The 25411-nt window shown below is 39.1% G+C and overlaps 1 protein-coding gene across 1 annotated transcript in view; it reads right to left on the minus strand.

Annotated features, from left to right (window-relative positions):
• Nucleotides 1-4963: 4963 nt before the first annotated feature.
• Nucleotides 4964-25411, minus strand: part of ST6GALNAC3 (ST6 N-acetylgalactosaminide alpha-2,6-sialyltransferase 3) — a 529436-nt gene continuing 508988 nt past the window's right edge. Inside the window, exons 4-5 of the mRNA XM_046007184.1 lie at nt 13062-13169; nt 4964-12011 (exon numbers count right to left, since the gene is read on the minus strand). Of these exons, the coding sequence (XP_045863140.1) occupies nt 11825-12011; nt 13062-13169 (295 nt within the window). The 3' untranslated portion in view covers nt 4964-11824. The remainder of the gene's footprint in view (nt 12012-13061; nt 13170-25411) is intronic.

Below are 25411 nucleotides of genomic sequence, written 5' to 3' on the forward strand. Positions count from 1 at the left end.
CCTGGGTAGCCCTTCCAGCTGAGCAGATAATGGAGATGAGCCTTTTGGAAAGAGCACAAGATTTTAGCAATGCTTGAGAAGAAACACAGAATCTTACAACTAGCTATCTCCTCTCCCTTTTCTCATTCTCCACCTACAATAACTCACTTACAACATAGGAGAGTACTTTTTCCTGGACTAGGTCACTTCCACAAAGACGTAAGTAAGTTATTCAGGTCATGAAAGCCATTTAATCACAGAAGTGTGACTCCTCTATTAGATTTTCTTTGGAAGTTGTAGACAACAAATGAAAGGCGGAAGAGGTACATATAGTGATTTTTACTTTCCCAGTCTGTTTCTTAGCCCTGCCTAAGTCTCCAGTTAGATGCGTATAGCGATCATTACATTAGAAAAGTTTCATTTAAGCTCAGTAGATAAGTATAGATGAAACCATCATAAGAAAGAGCATAATTAGGGTAATTCACATTCATGGTAACTCCTAAAGCTGAGAGTGAATGCATATCAAGAATAATAATACAAGACTAATTGATCTATGTGGATAAAAGGGATAAAACGGATCCATATTTACACCTACATTGGTTCCACATCCTATGCTATTTGAATTCACAGCTTACTTTGAAATGTCTTTGAAAGGTACTGTTTGTTCAATGAATACATTTAAAAATAGTACCAGAGACTTGACTGAACCCTGAGGTCCCCTAGCAGATTTCAGAGCAGACAGGAGAAGAGTTTTGAGCATTTTACTTTACCATGGACGTTTTCATTTCACTTTTCAAAAATAACTCCTACATTTTCAAACAAACATTGCTCTTCTTCTACAAGATACTGCTGTCAGAAAGCCTCATCTTGTGTTAGATGAAAGCGTCTTTATGTCTTCGTGGCTGTCTCCTGTATTAATAATTTCTATAAGGCATTGTTAATAGAAATTCAAGATGTACTTCCTGAGGTCCACCATGTGCTGTGTCATCCTGAGAGTGTAAATCACCCTATAAGTATATTTGAACATTACTTGCACATATAATGTAATGACAATTTTTATATTTGAATCCTTTCCTTAGAATTTTTTAACTTCTGTATCTTTTGCAACATTTTCGTTTGCATCATTATTGTGGCCATTAATTTGTTCTGGGTTATCTTGTGGTTATTTGGAAGGTTGATTTAGTTTTCTAATTTTTTCTTTTTGTAAATGCCATAAAGACAAGTACCACAGCCTACTCATCTCTGTACTCTCCAAAGCACTATGAAGTACTGTGAATTGGTTATAGTCCATGTGTTTTTGTTAAAATAATATTTTTATATAGATATTAATAAATACCAGGACTAATTCTATAGTTATGTACTAATCATATTAGCAAGCTTCCAGTCTACTTACATTGCCAGGAACACAATTAAGCTCATGGCCTATCCAATTCTCAGTAATGAGAAGACAGGTTTGACAGTGTGGGATGATTAAAATGCTTAATGTTCAATTAGTCTTCTTGGATTAAGTCTAGTAAGGGAAAAGACAGGTAATTTAAAGTTGTATTATAGAGAATATTATTTTACAAAAACCTTAAGAGGGCAATTTGAAAAGGGCACTGATTGCACAAAACGTAAAATATCCAAGGCACCATTTTTGAAACTACAAAGACCAGATAAAAGGATTATAAATATACTGAAAGTGAGTGATACAGACGAGAAACCTGAAAAATGCAGCAAAACTCGATATGAAGAATTTATTTAATCTCGCAGAAATAGGAAAAGGTGGACAATATAAATGACTCTTAAATCTACAGTGACATCTATTATCATAAATTACCAACATGAGGAATGCTATGATATCAAAAGTAATTTTCTTGAGTCATTACATTTCAAAGACATAGCACAATAGCAAGTCTATAAAAATATGAATGTGTGAAATGTGAACAAATTTCCCCCACTGGGAAGCGAACGAAGACACAGCTCCTTGCGAAGCATTTCAAGGATGAAGTCAGTGATCAGCAGTAGTAGTTGGGGTTGGTGGTTGTGGCGTGTACATGTGTGCACTGACCAGCTGTGGAACGTACTCCCAGCATTTGGGAACCAACTCTGAACATGAATTTGGTGAAATTTGCTCTCATTAGAAATAACTTGTTTTAAGAGATGGTATCTGAATATGTTGCTGCTAAGGCAAGGAGCGCCCAAACTCAAACTTTTTAGGCTAATTTTGTCAGTTTCCATGTCAAATCTTGCTTTCCCAGAGGGAGTTGCATCCCATTTCACAGAACATGTACTTTGGACGGGACCTTGGCGACAAAGGAATCCAACTTTCTATGTAGTCATGTGAAATGCTACAAACAAGTAGGTAGTCTGATCTGTCTGAGATCCCACAAATCCCACAAATCTACTCATTCTAAAAACCTACACTCTAATTTTGGATTTTTCCTAAAATCTGAAATTTCACCCATTGGCTATGGTTCTGTCCAGTGGAGCCACAGAATTTGAAACTCATTTTGTACCTGCATTAATGCCTTTCAAATGTTTGAATTTAGTTCTTCCTAACACCTTCTATCAAATTAGCTAAATGTTTCTAATCTCTGGTGCAACAGGACTTCCGGTTCTCTCATGATCTTGATTGCCCTTTACTTGTTCCCTTTCTTTTGAATGAATTCTCATTTGTCTGTATCATTAAGGTATTGTGACTTCCACAGCAATAAAAAATGGGCAAAATACTGGAAGAACTAATCCAGGAGAGAAGAAATGTAAATTTCTAAGAAATATGCAAAAGTGTTTAATTTCCATAGTAATCGGCTAGATGCTAATGAAAGCAAGATAACATTTTTAGCATATGTAAGATTGGCAAAGATGGAAAAAATAACACCAATTTTTGGCAAGGGTGCCGGGAAGCAGGAATCTCTGCACGTTGGTACAATAAAAGAGAAAAAAATACAGAGAAGTGTTCAAAGACTCACGAACAAGCCTATTCCTCTCATAGTGAAAAATGACGGAGGAATTGTTAAATACCTTATGGCACAACATAGTTATTAAAAATGTTTTTATGACAACTTAATGACATTGAGAAAATGTTTGCATTTTCTTATTAAGGAGAAAAAACAAGTTTTAAAAATAGTTCCAGAAGTGGTCTAATCCATTCTGAACCGTACTATCTTGCCTTAGACTCTTCTCTGCATCTTAGGTCACAGCGACCTTTGAAATTGTTATGTATCGCAGTAGAGTGTTCTAAAACCTCCAAAGATTTTTCAAGAGTACTGCTGTTAAGTCATACTCTTGTCTTTTTCAAACCTAAGTGCTCTGCTTTACATTTGTTCCTGTCAAATTTCATTTGGTTTTATTGAATCCATATGTTTGTGTTGTTGAATGCTTTTCCCCCTTTTTATATTGTTCCATATTGAACAGCCACTCACAGCTCTGCACGATCCACAGATGCATTTGCATGACACTAATGTCCTCATTCAACATTAATGTCCTTTTATCTACCAAAGATTATAGAGTATAACCCTTTTTGGGGGGGGGGATGAAACCCATTATAATCAGCTTCCCCCAAAGCTGTGTTGGACAAATCATTTTAAGTTGAGGTTAAACTGCCACTAAAGATGGAAAACCATTCTAAGTGAATTGCGTTGTATCTGTTACACTTCTGCAGAGATTTGCGCATGTGGAGGAAAATTCTTCTCGAAGATTACATAGACTTTTAAGTGACTTCCTAAGCATAAAAAATAGTATATTTGCAAAATGTTACCCATGATAGATGCAGGAATTCTCAACAATGCACGGTGTCAGATGCTGCCGGTGTGTGTAGACACTGTGTATTTGTGTTACTCAGTGGCTTTAGCCATGGGCTAGTGAGAACCTTCATTTAATCCTCTAAAGCACCTTCAGATATCATGACCTGTTACAAATCTTACACAGAAACTCAAACCGATGTGATTTACCAAGTAGGTGCGGTAGTATCTTGTCCTTAAAAGGAATTCCACATTGATTTGGAAGAAGGTAAACACTGGCAGCTTCTCTTCTCTAATTATTTTGTTTTTAGAGTTTCAACTAATCTCTCTCAATGGACAAACCAAGAAAATTTATATGCTAACATACAAAGCATTTTTCCCAAGGCAGCAAATAGTTTCCTATTAGGTGAGAAAGAACTTCAGGATGTAGAATTCTGTTAGCATTAAGGGAAAAGGATTTCTAGATAGCTTAAAGAAAATAAGGTGCAAAAATAGGAAGTATTGAAAAAGGAGGAAAAATGTTGGGAGCCGAAGAGAAAAATTCTGAAGGGCCTCTCTCCATGGGAACACACTGTGTGCTGGACGAGGGAAATATGGACATTTTAGGATCCTTTTCTGAACCTCATATTGCCAATGTGCATAGAGAAACGGAGGGGTGTGCATAGAGAAACGGAGGGGTGTACATGAGAGATATTTGTTATTTTCAGATATGAGAACTATGTTTCATTTTTTACTTAAAAAAAAAAATGATCACAGCATTGCATAGACCTGAAGACCAAAGGGAAGTTGAAAAGGGAAGTTGATCTTTGTGACATTTTACAAAGAGGCATATGCACAAAACTGGTTGATCAGAGGCAAGGAGGGATCTGTCTTATGTTAACCAAAGACCATTAAGACATTAAAAGTCACGTTACTTCTATTGTTGGTAGAATTAACTCAGTGGAAAGTGTGGCTAGCCTACCAATTTCTGTCTTTATTTCTTTGGGTAAGGGAAATAATTTCCTATCTTTGGCATTATGGGACCTAGAACAATATTTTGTTCCCTAGCTTATTTTGTTTGGGTGTGGGTACTGACATCCATGTGAAGAGGCGTTTTTCTTAAGTATTCTTAAGAAGGATTATTGGGACGCCTGGATGGCTCAGTGGGTTAAGCCTCTGCCTTCAGCTCAGGTCATGATCTCAGGGTCCTGGGATTGAGCCCTGCATCAGGCTCTCTGCTCAGCAGGGAGCCTGCTTCCCCCCATCTCTCTCCCTGCCTCTGCCTACTTGTGATCTGTCTCTCTCTGTCAAATTAATAAATAAAATCTTTTTTAAAAAAAGGATTATCAACATACTTCATAAAGTTGCACAAAACTAAATAATTTTTTTAAGTTATATGTTACCATGGCTAAGAAAATTATGATTGCTACATGTTTATCAAACCCTGGTACTTTTCCTCCTGGGCACACGGAACAATATTGCCCACCTCTACCAGGCCACGTGACCGAGCCTGGATGAAATGTGGAGGGGGTGCTGCACACTGCTTCTAGACTTACACATAAAACCCTCCAATGCAGAATCCTCTGTTCTCTTTCCGCATTAGCAGGCCAAACAGAGAGGCTCCCAAGAGTACAGAGGAGGGCAAAGCTACATGATGGGAGGAACCTGTGTCTTTGAGTCATCCTTGGAGAGGAGCATCTAAACAAACCTTATTCTGTTAAGTCACTGAAATGTTGGGATCATTGATTATACCTATAGCCTGCTCCAACTTGCTATGAACTTTGGGTCGAACTGCCTGGGTTCAAAAACCTCATTTCATCAATAGCTGTGCCTCCTTGGTCAAGCAACTTAACCTCTCTGTGTTTCTGTTTCTTTATATGTGACACGGTGATAGTAACACACCTCACGGAGTGCTTGAGGGGATTGAATGAGGTATACAGCCCTATTATAAACATGGCATGTAAGTTATTATCATTTTATTCCCAAAGAAGACTCTCATTTTAAGATTATATCCAAAAAAGTGTCACCTATAGAGTTTGGTAGAGTACTAGAATTTGATTTATAAATGAGAAACTGCCCACATATAAGGTTTAACTTCAAGAGTGCTGAGTTTTCTAGAAAGAAAATTAGGGAGCAAAAGAGGAGTTGGGGGGAAGAAAAGGAGGGTGGTAATGAAGGAGGGAAGGAGGGAAGACGTCTGTACTTTAAGCAGCGTTATGTACTGACCCAACTTGCTATTCAGCAAGAAAGGAAATATACCCCAGCATTAGATAGTTAATGTGGCCAAAACATGGTCTGGAGACTGACTGACATTTTCTCTCATTTTCTGCAGTAGTATGCTGGACGCCTTTCTGCCCTGGGTACTGATATCCTAAGTATCTCCCCCGCCTCGCACCCGAACTCCTGCCTTCCTTTTTTTCTCTCAATGACAAATACTCTCTGGTTTTATTCACAACTCCTCACTTATCTTATAAAAGCAAACCAAACTGAAATATACCAGTAGCCCTTTGCCATTTAGTAAGCTTTATTCTAAGACATGGTGCCTATAAATAAAACAATACGATGCTAGAAAAAAAGCTCACCAAGTGCACAAACCGTGCGTTTACAGTCTCTACTATAAATAGATGAAGATTACAGGTTTTTAAAGTGAATGAGACTACAGCCAAAACTGTGTGAACTCAGAAAAATGAGTGAAGCATAAAATATACTGTATGTAATAGAAATGGGTATTTACTCAGTAGCAATGACAACAAAGTTAAACACAAGAAAATTAGTACTTTGAAGATTTGGTAACAAGGAACCATGAAATGCCCTGGTTTGTGTCCCTTTGGAGTTTCTCGGGAGACACTGCTCACTATCTAGGCAAAAATATGAATATATGAAGTTGGCTATTTATTCGTCAAGATGTTCTTCACTTTTTTGAAAGTGAGCTTCTATTTTTCTGAAGTCTCCAAGGCATGAACAAAGGGAAATATATCTGTGGAGAAAGAAAGCTTTTCTACTCCATAAACAAATTGTGACTATTCTGAAAAGGGGGGGGGGGGGAAGTAGAGGACTTAAAAAAAACTAAATAAGGTTTTCTGCAAAGTTACAATGCCCAAGGACAGTTCTGATTTGATGCTTTAGCAATTTACATGGAATTTTACTCTAGTGGCTTCTCTAAGTTTCTGCAAAAACAAGCAACAAACAATATGCTATCTCTGAGTCAAAGAAACCATTTTCAGAGCCTAGTGAATATAGCTTTAAAATTCTCCTCTTCCAACAATATCTTATGAGTGGAGTGAAGAAAAAACTCTCTCAATCTCAAATTATGATTAAGTCCTGTGGGGCGCGGGGGGCTGTGACTTGCCTTCCAGAACGGTATCTGCCCTCAAAGATTGCGTGTGGTACAGAGACGGGTGTGGAAACAAAGGGTAGAATTTCACCAGCCAGTGCAGGTAGGTTATTTCACTAACGGGCAGTCGAATTGATCTGAGAATTAGGACACTTGGTTTCTGGAGCTAATTGGACAACAGGACATGCCAGTTACACCAAGCGCCCTCCGTACTCAACGGTTCTTAGAGTATCAGTGGCTTGATCATCCTCAACAACAAGGAAGTAAGACACTCACTTTTACATTCCTTAAATTAGTCCTACAATTTCATGATAACAGAATGTGGTGCAGTCTTAGCAATAAACATCGATAACAGAAAATACGGACAATTACAGGGATGTGTTCCTTCAATTATGTGGTTTCTGCACTTCAGTGTGGTTTCTCTGATCATGAGTAGAATCAACACTACTAATTGAAAGCCCTTGGATTCCAGGTTACCTTATTCATGCATTTTTTTTTTAGCTACCATTTTGTGCTTAAAAAAAAAAAAGTCATGGAAATGATAGAGGAGACATGAGATAAGAATTTGAGGCTCAGAACTGCCCTTAGTCTGTGTTATAGCCATGGGCACTTCTCTAGGTCTGTTTCTTCAACTCCGACATGGAGGGGTTGGATTGGCTGGTCTCTAAAACCCCTGCAGCTCTAAAAGTCTAGAATACTTACAAAGCTAGCACTGGGTCTATGAAGACCTGTTAGAATGATGAGGTCTTGCCTTTTTTACAATGCAGTGGAGGGAAAGCATTTTTCCCCTTATGGCTCTGGGATTGTAAATCATTCATTGTGATAAGGTTTGCCATCGCCTGACGTGGGGCAATAGAGTTTTGCTCCATGCATTTGACATGCCACATTAAACGCTAAATGGGTATGCTGTTAAAAAAAAAAGTAAACCTTCTGATTATGTTATCTTGCTTATTAAAATGAAAACCGAGCTTACAATTAGCATCTAATTAACATAACCAGGTGAAGAATTCAATGTTGCCTTTTTTCTAAGGAAGTAACAAGAGATTTTCTTCTGATGGCTTTATACCTCTGGAAAGGTCAGCAAAGTCCCCATCTCAGAATGTTGCTCCCACAATGGCTGATTCATTTCAAATCCTCAAAGAGTAATCTCTTTATCTACTTTTCTCTTTCCACAATGGCTACAGTTCTCTAACCATATAATAAAAATCATGCAAATCTGAGTTTTGCTTATGCCAAAGACAGGCTTATTTGAATAAAGGGACCAATATTCATTCACTTCAGTGTGAATGCAGCTTGATGGAGTGTTTTTCAATGTGACTTTAGCTGAACTGAGATCGTCAGAGCCTACATACAGACTGCTCTCCTTCTAGGTCTGACCTGTGACAACTGTGGCATTTGTGTTCTCAGTTCTAGAGACAGTGGCTTCTCCAGATTTATTCTATGGGCCAGCCATTAAGTATTATCTTACATACTCTTTACAATCGGTATGTTTAATTTGGATTTTTGCTTTATTTTTTCATCGGGATTCAAAATGTAAACCAACAAATTTCACTGAAGTCTAAAACAGGTTTTCTGTGATTCACACACATCCCTGAAAAATATAGGATTACAGGTATGCTTTTAGACACACACACACCCCCACACACCCCCACACTGACTCTGTGCATATATACAAACATCTTTCCAGATTGGTTTTTCCTTAATAGGTTTCATAGCAAGGTAAGATATAGTCTAGAAGTTTTCTAATTCACATTGCCATCATAACAACATAAATCATTACTACTCAATCACTAGGCTAACTTAGAAAGGACTCAAACATCCATTTTAAAACTCTTTTTAAATTTCCTTGCTTTTTTCTAAAGTTCCACAGAATCAGAAATAGTATTTACTCTATTATGTCTAGCTTTCATGTTTTTAACGCTGATTTCAGTACATTGTGGCCATTTTCAATAGTCCATTTGCCTAGACCCTTGGATGGAATTGAAATGCCTTTGTTTTTTGCAGATATTAATTGACTTCTGGAATACATATACATCAGTGATAAGTGAGTTCAGTCGAATTCTTCAATGTTTAGCTGCTGGATGAAAACTTTGAGTTGGCTAGAACCAGTGAAATTGGCCAGAAATTTGTGTGACAAGTTTGAATTTCTCCTTTGTCATTCTCTTCTGTATCCATAAATCTTAGATGACAAATTTCTCAATATGGGAGAAATTACATTTTGTATTTCCACTAGATTTAGGAAGCTGAAGGTAGGGAAGAACAGGAAATGGAAGCAGAGAACATTAAGACTGTAGAGAAAAATAAGTTATGTGATTCTACCAAGATGCTGATTACACTGGAAATCATCCAATTAGGTTTCCAAATTGAGAATACAGTTTTCTTGTTTCCCACTTTTAGAAAAAGGAGGCAAGAGACAACAATAATAGAAAGTGGGGTTGGGGCTAAGTTAAGGAAAAAAGAAGGGGAAGAGAAAGGAAGGAAGGTGGGGGGAGGGTCCCCTCATCCCCACGGAGGAAACACTGACTTTTCTACACACCTCCTGCCTCAGCGCAACTGTGGCATGGCAAAGTCTCCTTCATGGAGAGGCAGGGGAGCCAGGAAGGGGGCAAAGTTTCTTATTAGTAAGGACTAAAACAAATCAATTTAACCCTCTGTTTACCAGAATACTAAATAAATTATGTCATTCCCTGAAGCATTCTGATATTCAAGTGTTCCTTTTTATTTAAAAGTGGAACTTCAGTATCACAACAGGGGGGGAAACCATTTGTATTACAATTTTAACATTCGCATCTGTCTCTTTTTCTTTGAGTGGGCATTTCTATCCATCATTCGCTCAACAAAACCTGGCATACATACAACTGAAAAGCACACGAGGAAGCAACAGAAGTATTGATGGAAATGGTCTTTGGCCATTTTCTTGGCTCTGGTATTGGTGTTATGCAAAGGGCAGCAGAGAGCAGCAAAGAGACTTTTGCCCAGGATGGCCCCATTTGAGAACTTATCATGGGACCCAGCACTGGTAAGGACCTGCAGAGAGCTGCCGACGTGAAATGCGTCATCACTTTCATTCTCCAAATCATTCTGTCAGTTAAGCTCGGCTGTGTCTTTTGAATCACTTGCAAGGATATTTTTGGTCTCTCGGCTTCTGTCAGCGAATCGACCGTCTCGTATCTAATGAGCAATGAGTGTATGGAGAACAATGTCATCTCAAGATGGGGACAGGAAACTGTATTTCTCTGCGTTCATTCCCTCCTGTTGCCCTGCTTCCTTATCTTTTCTCTACCTAAAAAGAGTCATTCTAAAAGAAAAAAAAAATCAAAAGTACTTATGCTCACAGGAGTCCTCGTCTAAGGCCAGGACGATCCTTGTGATATTTTCTGCATAATCCTCATATAATATATTGTATTTGGCACTGAAATCAATTGGTTACTAGTCTACATAAATGCTATTCTATACAAATATTAGCAGAGGCAAAGATCTGGAGTATATCAAAGCAATGAACAAATTACAGATCATCTGCTCAGGAGATGTCAGAATGTGCAGGGAACAGCCCAGGGGGGGTGGCATTACATAGGACAGCATATGTATAAGGACTTTAAATTACAAAGCACTTTGGACATTAAGGTCATTATTAGTGTTGTTATTATGGTATAACAACTGGTAACACTGTGGGGGAAAAGAACCCCAAGAAGGCAAAAGCTCTGGTCAGATTTAATACCAGGAATCATTTCCTCTCCACGTCTCACAGTTGGCACTTGGCAACGATAATGTAATGGATGGAGAGATGCATCTGAGCCTATAAAGTAGAAATTTGACTATATAAATATATATTATGAAGTATGGTAGGATACAAATTGATGTAAAAATATGCTTTGCTTTCCTTGTTTCATGATTTTAAAAAGCATATATTTTTGTGTTGTTGGATGTTGAAGCAGAGTTAGCAAACCCTTTTGGTTATGTTTTAAGAACACTTTCACAGTATATGTTATTACAGTGTTGGTATCTTACATGTTAAATAGCTTTCTAAAATATTTAGGACTCAACCAAAAATAACTAAGCAATAATAGAGATCACTCTAGTGACATGTTTAGTTATATTGTTTGGGGTAGTGAGAATGGAGTGGTGAGACTGAAAATTCATCAAGATTTTCTAGTTGGCCCATTTTGAATTAAGTGTTTGAACTGTTGAAGGATCCTGATGGGTAAAGCGTCCATGATATCTTCTTTGTTCATTAGGAAATGGCCTGAGGCTTTAGCTGAGGGAGGTACTCTAGGACCATGTTCTGTCAGGAAGAGATTCCTTCCCCGCCTCTGGGCTAACAAGTAACTGTGGTACAGTACTTGTACCCAGATAGCATTGCTTGGATCAGTGTTTGACAATCAACCATTCTTCAAGATGGTAGAGCTGCTCAAGTTCAAGAGACTGGAGAGTCAACCTTGCCCCACAAGGCCAAATCCCATGGCTTCTGAAAGTTAGTCACTGTTTAAGAATTCTGAGCAGCTATCTTGAAGGATAATCTTCCCATTTCTTAGGTCACTGCTGTCTTGTTACTGGCCTTCATTTCAATTCCAGTTAAATTATAAAGTGCAGTATGTAATGTTGAACCTTCAGAAAGAATGTAAAGAACACATCCACCCTCCATGAAATCCCAAGTTCAAATTACTGGCAGAGTTGCCAACTATTTCGGAGAATGTACAGAAACTCGATCATCACTGTTGTCTTTCCCATCACCATCATCAGCATCGTCAGCATCACAGTTGTGGTATTATGATCGTGTCAACTGTTGCGGCAAGATCAGAAAAAACTAACATCAAGACACTGTCCAGTTTGGGTGTGTGAATATTATCCTGTGACTCTTGGCCCATTTAGCAAACACTTTCTTTTCAGTGATAAACCTATGCCCCCCATATGGAGCATGTTCGTGAAGAAAATATTCATCACACTCATCTCTTCCTTGTTCATAGTAATGATAAGGGACTTTTCTATATCCTTCTGTCCTAAAAAAAGAAAAAAAGAAAATCAGAGAAGAATTGAGATGAAGAATGAAGCATTCATTCGCAAGAAGCCATTATGTGCCCAGTAAATGCATTTACTTGCCAACCTATGCATGATTCTTGTCCATGAACTCAGTTAAAAGCTATTATGTATAAAAGCTTTTAGGAAGATGTACCAGATCCTTAGTGCCTTAATAAATCATATAAAATTTATATATCACACCAATTGCATTCAAACATATACCTATCTTGGAAGGAGAAAATGGTGTATAATGGAGGCAAATTTCAGATAGCCAATGCCCTTGCAGAGCTTGAAGAAGACTTGTGATTTTTTAGGGTAAGATATTTCATACATCTGTGCTCCAGTTTACTTACAGTTAGGGTAGAAATATTTGATGATGAAGACTGTGGCTTAGTTACCATTTTGACAATATGATTAAAATGCTGAGTTATATGATACCAGTTGTTAGTGGGGAAATAAATTTCATTACCTGGATGAAACAAGGAGGGTTCATTTTATTAAATAATTAGAAATGATCCCTCTATCAGGATATACTGTGGATGAACACATGTATTTTAAATCTGGATCTGGCAGATTACTTATTAGTAAACTATAATTTCCAGGAATTTTTGTTAAGCTGTTAGCTTCTTTAGGCTTCAGGACATTTTGTCCCTCAATATCAAATATAACCATTGAGTAGCTATTATCCATCAAGCCATTAGAGCAGCAGAAATGACAAACTTGCTTTGCAAATTAAATAACCACTAAACTTGTTCTGTATTTCCAAGCCACAAATCCCTGCTATACCACTGATTAAGGGGAAACTGTTCCTTCTGACATTTGACATTAGGTGGTGGAAAATATTTTTCTTTTTATCACCCCTAGAAGTCGCAACTTGATGCACTGACAATAAAATGTCATGTCAGCAAAGAGCACCGGGAAATAATTGTTGCTTTATCTGTTTCTCCGATTTATGGTATTGAAATGAATTGTGATATTTTGACAAGATATCAGAATTGGAGATGCATAAAAATAATTTCCTGTGATCTTACTTGCAGTAGGTGTCATTTATCATCCCGTAGACGTGAATGCCATAACAGGCGTCCATGGCCAGAATGAAGGTAAACCATCCCGTGCTGAGATAAGAGCCAGACTGGATTCTGTAGGGAGAACAAGGACAAACAGCAACAAGGAACAAAACAAAACAAACAAAAAACATACACAGAACAACAATAAAGTGTGGTGAGAAACGAGTAACCTTCTATCAAACACATAGCACTTGTTATCAGGAAAAAGCATTAAGAAACTTGACAATCTGTCAAAGATACACACTTATTTTGAATTATCTCTGAATAATTTATAGGCATGCTCTCACTCTTACTACCTTAAGCCTAGAAGCTATGCTGTATGGAAGAGAAGCCATATGGCAAATATCTGAAGTCAAATAATCCTGCTCCCTTTGGGTAAGAAAATAATTCATTTGATTTTCCGTAAGACACAAATTAGTGTTGTATATCAGAGGACAGGTTTTCTAAAGTTGCTTGGAGCCCTGATGGGAACTGAATGGTAATGGTGTTATCTTGCTTACCTGGACACATCACTTTCTTTAAGATTCGTAGTGTTTCTGAGTGTAAATTGCATACAGTGTAGGTGAATGACTTGCTCTATGAAAGCGTCTGAAAAGTTTTCCTTCACTGATTTCTAGGCATCATGAAACAAGACTTTTCCTTTGTATGACCTATGCTACCAATCTCTTCAACACATCTTTTACTGAACACCTACTATGTGCAATCACTGTTGTAGATGTTGGCGATACTGCAATTATCAAAACAACCAAAGATTTTCTCTTCATAGATTTGGAGGTGGCTATGCTTAGAAAGCCTCTTTGAAAATGGGAATAAAGATCTGGTTTGGGGTGGGGAGAAGGTGGTTGTTGTTGGTAGTGGGGTGGGAACAGTAAGAAGCCATGTGGAACATACTGGAAAAGACGGTCTTACGTGTGCAGTCTTTTGACTCTCATCTCGGCTGTATTAAGAATGGGCTTTGACAGGTTATGATTCCAGGGTCTTGGGATCAAGCCCATGTTGGGCTCTCTGCTCAGCGAAAGCCTGCTTCTCCCTCTTCCTGCTGCTCCTACTCCTTTGTTCTGCTTCGGTATGTGTGCTACATGACCTCTGGTCAACCGCAGACTCTGTCTGTCCCCTGCCAAGAGCAGACAGGGTCCTTTGGTTGCCTGTCAGCGGAGGGCCCTGAATCAGCAGCCAGGAAGGACCCAAAGGCCATAAGGACCAAGGCTCACTTTTAGAGCTGATCTTGATCTGTCTCTTTTCTACGTGAGTAAAGCACTGCTCCACCCTGTGTTTGACTGTGTTGTGTTTTTCTTGGCAATTCAAATAAGACACAGTGAGAAGAGGTGCTTGGACTTCTACCTCTGGTAACAGCAGACAGATGTCACTTGCTCAGCAGACCATATGAGAGTAAAGTATTCCAGGAAGAGGAAATGGAAAGGGTAAAATCACAAAGATGGAAGTGTGCTTGGTATGTTTACGGAAAAGATGGGAATCACAGTAACCAAACGAAGGAAGAGAGTGGCTGATGTAGTTAGGTGTCAGGCTGATGGGAAGGGTCTGCCAAATTTCAATGGCTCAAGGGAATACTGGATGAAAAGCTGGATCTCCATACTTGGCTTTAGCCAAGGGGACCCAATCCATCCAAAATGGGTAACTGTCTATCTCCTTAATCTCTTCCCATAGGAGCATTTGGGTCTCCCCAGGCTATCTGGCAACTGTGCAGCACCACTTCTAAAACGACTACATTTCATACCTTCCACCTAGACTTCCTGGCATACGGGAGCATAGCCAGCTCTTCTAGAAATGGACACTTAGCCCTGATAACTGCTCTCTGGGTACAGCCCTCCAGCCAGTAATCGCTTTCCACTGATGTCCTATATTGTTGATGTAATTCTCCAGTACCAAGCCATCAATGTGCTATAATTAGAACTCTGGATCCTTTGATTCTTTTTTTTTTTTTTTTTCTTTTTAAACAGGCATTGTTTAGTATCAATTGACTGGCAACATGCAAGCATTTCAGGAGAAACACTAGCTCACAGAGGGGTATGATAACTGGGTTTTCTCACTTCTATTTTAATTGACTTTGGATGATCTGTAAGGAGAGACAAACCCAGTCCATATACATCCATCCGCTCTGCTCACTTGCCACTGAGTCTGAAATGCCACTGTTTAAGTCATTTTCCTTTGTATTTCCTGGTGTGTCTTCTAAATGGAAAATATTCCAGAAACAGGATCACATAGAGTTACATGCACTTTCCTCCAGGATAAGAATAGTAGCAGCAGCATGGGTTAGGAATGAGTGCCAAGTGGGTGGGAAGATGTACCAGAGAAGAGGTAGAATACACTCAAGAACAACTCTGCTTATTGTACAATTTAACTCGCTGTCCATCCCGTCTTCTGGAGTCTGGGGGAGGGGCAGCAATGATGACATCTGCTTAAAAGTGCTTATTTGAAAACTGGGAGAGATCAGAAGAGGCCAGAGTCTTGATTAAAAGCTCCCAAACCGAATCTAGAAGTTTTGTCTGCATACTGATTTTTTTCCAGTTATACTTCTACTTGAACTTTAGCTCCTTTTTACCTCTTTTTGCCTTCTCATTCTACTTTTTTAAACCTTTCTATAGTCTCTATCCTTTTTCATTACTAGGCTGGCCATGCACTAGCAGAAATCCTTAAAAATTACAACATTTATTTGTACGTGATAAGAAAAATAGGTCTCATTTATTTGTTTTTTTTTTTAACAGAAATTTATTTCACTCCTATGCCAGAAGTTAGTGATGAAATAATTTATATATATTTTAAATGCACGTGGAACCCAGTGCAGGGCTTGAACTCACCACCCTGAGGTCAAGACCTGAGCTGAGAGCTCAAGAGTCAGAGGCCGAACCCACTAAGCCACCCAGGTGCCCTGTGATGAATATTCTCTTGAAGAATACATGGTCTAGTGGGGGTAGCACACCTGTCAAGACAATCACAATATATGTAACAAAGCACAAGCCCAGGTGTTTCAGAGTCAATACAGAGTGCGGTACGGAACTGAGAGTGTGGATACCTAGTTTCGTATTCCAGCTCTGCTGCGGCCAAGCCTTGGACAAGGCATTTAACCTCTGTGAGTCATCTTAGTTTCCTTGACTCCAAAGTGAGATAGTAGAACGAAGTCATATCTAAGGTTTGTTCCAATTTTATTTATTTTTTATTTTTTATTTTTTTAGATTTTATTTATTTATTTGACAGAGAGAGATCACAAGTAGACAGAGAGGCAGGCAGAGAGAGAGAGAGGGAAGAAAGCTCCCCGCTGAGCAGAGAGCCCGATGCAGGACTCGATCCCAGGACCCTGAGATCATGACCTGAGCCGAAGGCAGCGGCTTAACCCACTGAGCCACCCAGGCACCCCTGTTCCAATTTTAAAACCAAATGCTTCTGTGATCATCACCCTCAACTGTCCATCTGTTTTAAGCTTTACCCATTCTACAGTCATATGCTCCACACATGCTGAATGTGAAACTAACAAATGAGTTAATCAGTCAGATAACATTTAATGCCCACTTGTGTGGTAGGCATGCCACTAAATGTCTGAGGCATATATAAAGAGGGTGTAAAAAGTTTTACCTCACAGTGGTGGTGGCTATAGTCACTAAACTTTTCCCTCTTTCACATTACTGCTCATGGAACCTGCTGGAATGGCTGTCCAAGACCAAGAACACAATGAAATCACAGTATTGAGAGTAAAGCTTAATTTGAGTGAGAGAAAAAGGAAACCGAAATTAGGGCAAATTTTTTTCTTTTTATGTGGTTTTCTAGGAGTCAGTTTGTCCCCAGAGAGGCTGTCAAGGACCAAGATAACATTATAGCTCCAGACTAAAGTGTGGTCGGGGGAGGGGAGATCATTTGTGTGATGTGTGGATCTCTACTCTGCAAAACAAGTTCTCCTGGCTCATTCTGGTCCAATCCCGATAGTCACTCTGAGTGGTCAACAGCAAACTTTCAGGACAGCAGCAAAGGATAAATAGGGTACAGTCATCAAAGTGGTTCCTCTTCCTATCTGTCTTCTCTTCACCACAGGAAAAGAAGGTCATTGATTTCAAAATTCGGCATCTGTCAACTATCATCTTATCAAATGATAAGGAAATTTTACCATGTCTCTGATACTTGATGACTTTTAAACCTAACCTATTACTTGTAAGCAAAACCTTATTTTGTTTCTGGATAGACAGATCATAATAGGCTGAAAATCTTCATGTAAGCTGCGTTGCATTCGGTTCTGACTGCGGGGACTCATACTGCTTAAGTGCCCCGTCCTAAAAACAGCACTTTAATGAGACAGTTGCATTTTCTCTCTCTGGTGCCTCTGATAAATTTGGGATGTGAAATCATGTGAGGTTTCTTCCCATGGTACATGCTGGGGATAGCAAAGTGGTTTCTCCTCAGAATACTTGGAGCTAATGTCATCTACAGAATACTTATAGTGGCATAATGGCAACTGCTAGAGTAATCCAGAAACTCTTCTGAAGAATTGCTCAGGTGATCCGACTCCCTAACGGAATGCACTGACCTGGATGGCACTGGCTCTGGAAATTCTTGTAGCTACATCATTCCAAACTCCTGCTGGGTGGGGGTGCTAGAGATGAGGATGTATAAATCACACCCAAGTAGACCTCTGGAGGTTCAATAAAAGTAACAAAAAGACTTGAGCCGATGTATGTGAAATTGTTTATGCTTTTCAGCTAGAAGGGATCTAGGGCTAACTATCAGATGCTTTTAAAAATTCTTCAAGGGTCTCCTCTGGGGCCAAATATTGTCTCGTAATTTGTCAGTCATGCACGCGGCGCTAACTATGTACCAGCTGGCCATCAGCCATAGCACTTTTTATACCTTCTACATTTGGAGATCGATAAAAATAATTACTGTCATCTACAAATAAACAATCAAGATTCCCATAGGGATGATAAGAGAATTTAAAGCCCTAATTCAATACAATAAGAAAGCTTAAATTAATGTGGCAGAATAATGAGCCGTGCAGAGGAAAATAAAGGCAGGAGTGTTAAGAGGAAGCTATCAATCATTTGTTTCCACTGGCCAAGCTTTGCATCCCACTGCTCCTTGGTAATCAAGGTACTTACTACTTGGAAACTACTTAAATTTACTTGCTCATCTCTTGGAAAAATGATGCTGTCAACACCTTGATATAGCACATGCTTGAAGGCATATCATTTAAAATATGATCTTTCATCTAGTTTATTACCAATAAAATATAAGCTACCTTGCTCCTTGATGTTTACTTACTGTTGCTTGATGTCTAAAGGTCATCACATGCCCACAGGGATTCGTTGTCTGTCAAGCTCTCCTTATTTTTACCAGCCCCAATCTTTTTGGCTGTCAGCATGCTTCATTCACCTGTACTTTTGCTTCTGAGCATGCTCTCTCATCTTCTCATTTCTGGAAACATATTGTGAAGCACTTTCTTCCTGTTACCTGGTAAGCTCGAACTTTCTAATGAGCGAGATTTCCCTTCTGGGGAATTTCAGGGGAGGAACTGAAGAAACTGAAATGGATATTCTTCAGAAGAAAATGGGATTACACCGAATCTACTATTTATTCACAGGATGCTTTGCTAATTATTGAACACCATTAACTCAGTGACTTGGGTTCTGAACTCAAGAAACTGGACTCTGATGGATGAAATAATAGCACTTTCTCTATATCAGGGTTTCTCAATCTCGGCACTATTGATATTTTAGATGAGACAATTCTTTGTTGGGGGGGGGATGCTGCTCTGAGCAGTAAGTTCTTTTTCATAGCTCACCAGATTCCTCTCTGTTCCCAGATCATCTGTGCCCTAAAAGGGCAATAGATTTCTTGACTTCCCCGTGCCTACTCTTGACTTGAGTGGCTTGCCTTGAGGATGTCCCTGATCCTAAAAATCCAGGTTCTCTCTATCTACAGTTCCTATTCTGCCCACTCTACTCACTGTCCCACTGCTTTTCTTCAACCAGCCAAATATTTCACTTCTTTCTCTTTCTCTACAAGCCTATCCGAAGCCATTCAGGTTTGGTGAATACTAAATCATTATTATCTTACCTTTTAATATAACCCTAGGAATCAGCACAATCACTTGGTCTAGACCCAAAGGGCAAGTCCTGACCTGCACTGGGGAGTGTACAATGGGAAAAGGAACAAGGATGAGGAGTTCAGTTGCTTCAGTCTCTGGCTGCTTCCTCTTCACGGAATGGCTCCTTGGGGGGCCTTTGGCTCAAACTCTGCAGCCTAAATTTTACTATTTCTTACTCATTTCTTCGATGAACTGATGAAAACAAGGCCTGGGGCACTGCAAGCTAACATTTTAAAAGCATAATTATCATTTATCAAAGCCCAAAGGGGACCAAGACCCTCCCAATAATGGAGGTTTGTTGGAGAGCACAATATTGGCAGCAGTGTAGGAAATCTGCTACACTCAGGAGTAGAAAGGGAATTTAAGAAAAGAATTAATCAATATTTCATGTCTTGTTTTAACACTATTGGATCTCCGTTCTCTCATCAATATACTACACTGGCAGGATAAATAAAAATAGCAAAGTAAGTTTCCACATACCTTCCTAGGGAGAAGGAATGCCTGACAGAATACAGATTATTCAATTAAAAACATTCTTTCCCCCATTTTTTTTCAAAAGCCTGTGGATAATGAAAGGATATATTTAAACAAAAAGACTGGGCAAGAAAAACAGCTGATGATTATCAGTAGCACCTTGGGATTCAATCTAATATTGTGAACCAGTCTAATGGAGGCAGAGCTCAAAGTGTGGAAACAATTTCAGCTGTCCCCAAGTCATATATTTTTGTATATTATTCGATAGTCAGGGGCTATGGAAATACTCTGGAGTTTTCCCATTATATTAACACTGTATATTTGTACTATCTATCAATGGGACATGCCCAGCAAATCTTTAGGCAGCAACAACTTTCTGCAAATCAGGCAGCAGAATTCTCGATCTTGGCTTGAATCATTTGCAAATGGACATAAACTTCTCAAATGAATAAAAATATCATACTGTGGATGGTGATTCTTAAGAGAATGCACCAAATGAAGGAATCTAGACCTGAAATACAATGAAAAATGGACCGTGAGTAAATGGAGAAAGCAGTAAATCTTAGAGGAAGACTGCTGTACCCTCCCAATCAGCTCATGTGAAATGCCCATGCTAATCAGTAGGCACTTGGACTGTGAATGTAACAAATAGTTTTCCTGCTATAGAATCAACAGGACTCTCTGACTCGTGATGAATGCAACGAAATTGTACAAAAGGAGCATAATAAGAAACGACTGTGTTCTTTTCAAAATGTACATTTAAAAGTAAAATGGTACAGCTCCCAAAGGTATGATTTATGGCTGCTGTAGAAATAGAAGATACCACTCACAAAAATTACTTTGTTCATTCATCTCAGAAATTAAAAGGTTATTTTGCTTTTGCCCTTTGGCTTTAAAGCCCCTTCAGTTGGAAATCTTGATTTCTGGGATTTCTTTCACTTTCTTAAACGAACAGTGGAACCTCAGGAATGGCAGGGCGGCATGGTGGAGAGCTCACGGGCCCACTTCATTAAGGCAGGTCTGGTTCCTTAACCATACGGTATTGACTGAAAGGTATTCCCTCCAAATTCTTACATTGAAACCCTAATGCCCAATGTGTTGGCATTTGGAGATGTTGCTTTGGGGAGGTAATTAGCTTTTTATGAGGTCATGAGGATGGAGCCCTTGTGATGGGATTAGTGACCTTCCAAGTAGAAGAGATACCAGAGCTCTCTTTTTTCCCATCATGTGAGAACACAGTGAGAAATCTGCGAGTCAGGAAGAGATTCTCACCAGAAACTGTCCATGCTGGCACTCTGGAGACTTCCAGGCTCAGAACTATGAGAAAAATCAGTTTCTGTTGTGTTCACTCTAGGGTATTTTATGATGGCAGCCCAAGCAGGCTAAGACAATGGGTATCTCTCCCACAAACATAAACTCCTCACTATCTTTTCTAAGACTTCTTATAAACTCTCTCGTTTAGTTATGTGTGTCCATTTTTTGCTCCTTAAACACATCTTGTATATGCCCGTTTCTCTTTTCTCATTTTGCTGATGTATACCTTCTTTCTTCCTGAAATGCTCTCCCCCACATCCTCTTCTGTTTCTAATCTTATTAAGTTTATTCTGCTTCCTCTCATCCATTCACACTGTAGGGGTGAGACAGGGCACTATGCCCGGGAAATACCAGGGACAAGCTGGGGAGACAGACTCAATGACCATGTTTAGAAATAGGGCTATCGGGCGCCTGGGTGGCTCAGTGGGTTAAGCCGCTGCCTTCGGCTCAGGTCATGATCTCGGGGTCCTGGGATCGAGTCCTGCATCAGGCTCTCTGCTCAGCAGCAAGCCTGCTTTCCTCTCTCTCTCTGCCTACCTCTCTGTCTACTTGTGCTCTCTCTCTGTCAAATAAATAAATAAAATCTTAAAAAAAAAAAGAAAGAAAGAAAGAAATAGGGCTATCAAGGAGGTAATTCCCTGCAAGTGGTGAAGAGCATTCCTTTCCCAATTGGGAGCAAGAACTGATCTGTGGATTAAAGCTAAATAATACCAGGCAGAAAAAGGGGAAGGAAGAGAGCCTTTCAAACAGAGGGGATGGCCTTTGCAGTTGCACTGAGGCATGAGAATAAAGGGAATACTGAATAGTTCTCAGCCATCCTCTTATCTGGACTGGACCTCAAAACAGCATCAGTGTTTATTTCCATAATAGATTATTGGTTAGAGACAGGATGCATATATAACACTGATTTATTTTTCTTCCTTACATTACACTTTGAAATATTAGAGATATCTTGATGTTCTATATAGCCAGTCTTTTCAGATGATGGAAATTTATGGATCTGGAGAAAAGCATCTAGGGAAAAATTGGCAGAATTATGTTTTTTTCTTCCTCATTAAATTCCTCATTAATTCAGAACTGTGAACAAATGTAAACAATATGTGACTAAGAATAAAAACAATTAAAATGTGTGACGACAACGGACGTACCCAGTAGTGTTCGTCTGTGTTATAAACCAAGTTACAAGTCATGCGCCAACTTCTCTGATCTTCACTTACCACCAAGCAGCCTCCCTCAATACACACCTAGAGGCTCTCGACCTTCTCCGTTTAAAAGGGAAACAGTTTTTACATAAGTATCAAATTTACTGATTTTTTTTTTTTGACAAATGGAAATGAAAACAAATACCATTAATGCTGCTTTAAGGATGTGAGCCCTTTAAAATACCTTTTGGCTCTAGAAATGCTGACCTAATTCTAAAGCAACCTCTTCTACAGGAAGAGATGCTACAGTTGCTACAGTGTCTTTTTATACCTAATCTCTATTTCTAAACTCTCTTTGCCCTGAATCTCTGGTTTACCTAAATGGCCCATAATTCTGATGACATGAGAAATTAGGGACAGCCTATGTCGGTTCTGGTTTCAGACTATTCAGGCTACTCTAGAGGCCCTTATCTCAATGATCATAGACTTTCTTTCAACTTTCCAGTGCTAGATTGTACTGTTCATTCTCTCCCCAAACATGGCTTGCTTGTGAGTTCAGTAACTTCCCTGCCTCCTTGACTTTGGGCTTGGTCAAATGACTTGTTTTAACCAATGGAACAGAATTAGCAGTGACAGTTCCCAGAATAGAATTTAAAAAGCATCACATGGTTCCCATTTTTTTACACATCTCCCCTCCATCATAAGAAGATGACGCCACCCAGTAGGGGGTGCTTCTTTAGCCTGGTTCCTGGGATGAGGACACCCATGCCCCAGACATGAACTCAAAACTGGAGCCAAGTTCAGCTAAGCTTAGCGGACTTATAGCTGATCACAAACCTGTGAACAGGAAATAAATGCTCTTTAAGCTATTGAGTTTCAGGGTTATTTGTTACATAGCAAAGAGCTGACTAAATTTTTTAAATTAGTAATAATAATTGCTATCATTTATGGGGCATTTATGTGTAGTAGACATTGTTCCAAGAGATGTGCATGGGTCATGTCATTTAATCCTCACAACAACCTTGACCTGTAGGGAGTATTAATGCCCCCATTATACAAATGAAGGTTTGGGAAGATATAAACTGCTTGCTCAAAGACAGCTAACACCAGAAAACTCAGGTTCTTAACTAAGTTCTTTCTCAGTCATTGGTCTCGGAATCATCCAAGACACCACATGTCTGACAGGGCAGTCATCAAAGAACCTCAAGTCTTCAGATTCTTTCAATAGCTCTCTAGGAAATCTTGAACCTGCCACTTCTTCTTGGTCCATGATTTTTGTTTGATTGTTTTTGGTGGCAGAATAAGGAGACTGGCATAGGTTAGGGTTAGGGTCTTTTGTCACTAAGGGTTCAGAACTGCAGTTACAGTAACAGAGCCCATGCTGGAGGGTACAGCTGTATATTTTAGTACAGAGATACTATCACTTTACAGATTTGTATTTATGACTTCAGGATTGAAAACAGCTTTTAGAATTTCAACCATGGTCATGTCCAAACAACAGCTTCATGCCACTGGTGTGGAGATGTGCATCAACTTAAAAAAAATAAATAAATAAATAAAGGGACAAGTCGTGACCTAATGATCAAGTTCCTAGATCCACTTCTTTCCCCAGGCATGGCTTCCTTCCAGCCATTAGGTTCTGTAATCTTTCAATAAATTCTTCTCTTTGGCTTGTGTCTGCTGGAGGAGGTGTCTGTTCTTTGCAACCAGAGATATGAAGTTGGATTGATTGACCTCTAGGACCTTTTCCAAGAAAATGAGTCTAATAAAAACTCCAGGTATAATTAGGGACTTCACTTCTAACTAGTCTTTAACTCTTATTAATAATCGCTATTTGATTTGATCCTGGTTTTATACTTAGGCTTTAAAAATTGCTTCTTTCTAACCTACCCTTCAACTTATCTTGAAATCATGCCCTTCCTAAATTGATGTGGGCTTCAGTATTCTGAATGCTAATCACCTTTCTCTACCTAAGGCATAGGTACCTATTCCACTGCTAACCTGATAAAGGTAATTAATGGAAGGTTTTGGCTTTCTCTTCTAGCTCTCTTATCATCCATTCTTTCTGCATATACTTTCCTTAAGACTGAAGGAAAAGAAAAGGAAAGATTATGATCAGGTAGGAGTATATCTAAGTAGATAAAAGCCTTTTCCCTGCCACTTTTCCTTTTTTAGCAAAGAAATGAAATGACTCACTTTCCCTTAGCTTTTTGATTTAACTGGAACTTGAGTTAAACCAAGATTTTCCTTTAGGAATAATCCTAGCACAGAATCAGACTCAAACTTGCTTCTGACACAAATGCTTTCCAAGCCCTTGTTTTTCTCTCAAAATGAAAATTTATGTTTAAAGAGAACTTTTAAACTATCAAAAGTTTTAAAAAGGATTGAAGACAAAGATTTGAGGTCTTACCACCCCATTGAAGGAGACTGGGGATCCAAGCTTCTCGCTAAAGCCTCCAGTACCACCGGGATCATCACTAAACCAGCCTCAGCCCGAGCCCGAGCAATTGGGGCTACACATAACTGTGCAATTTGAAAAACCTGAAGTAACTCTCACATTCTTCTGATTAAGAAAGACTAGTTTTGCTGCCTCGCTGAAGCTATTATCGCCTTTTTGACTGAGTTACCTGACTCAAAAAGTCCTGAAGTGAATGATTTTGAGGGGTAGATTTATTTTTAATAGGAAAAACTAAGCAGTACCCTCATTTCCCCCATCTATTAAAATCGTTTTTATCTGGCTCACTAAAGAAGGATAATTCAATTAGAAAAGGTCAGAAGCAACAACTGACATATGAATCTTCAGGCACTGAGGAAGTTTCCTCAGTTAAGAGGAGAATTCCTTTGTCAGTTTTCCAGTAAGTTGACATTCACTGACTACCTTACATACAACGTCTTTGCAAATGATAGGCCATCATCAGTGTATCAAAGCAGGATCTTGTTCTTCTAGTCTACCTCTAGCAAATTCCTTAAAAGGGAGTCTGTCTGCTCTAGCAGAACATCTGAAGTCAAGTGACGTGGTGATGGAATCTTCCTTGAAACAGTCGGAGCTAATGGAGTCTCACCTGTTAACCTAGCCCTTTGCCCACTAAGGTTGAAAGTTATCCCCATTTAATTTTGTCCAGCAGTTTCAGTCCTCAAAAAATAAATAAATAAATAAATAAAATTTCTCTCTATTCTTGAGATGGGATCTGGTTTGAGAGGAGAACAGTCTTCCTTTGAAATCTAATCCATATTTTCCAACTGAGCTACACTTCCTGCTTAGTGAAGTGAAGAATTTCTTTCAAGGAGGTGGTGTT

This window comes from Meles meles, chromosome 1 (genome assembly GCF_922984935.1).
Source record: "Meles meles chromosome 1, mMelMel3.1 paternal haplotype, whole genome shotgun sequence".
Lineage (NCBI taxonomy): Eukaryota > Metazoa > Chordata > Mammalia > Carnivora > Mustelidae > Meles > Meles meles.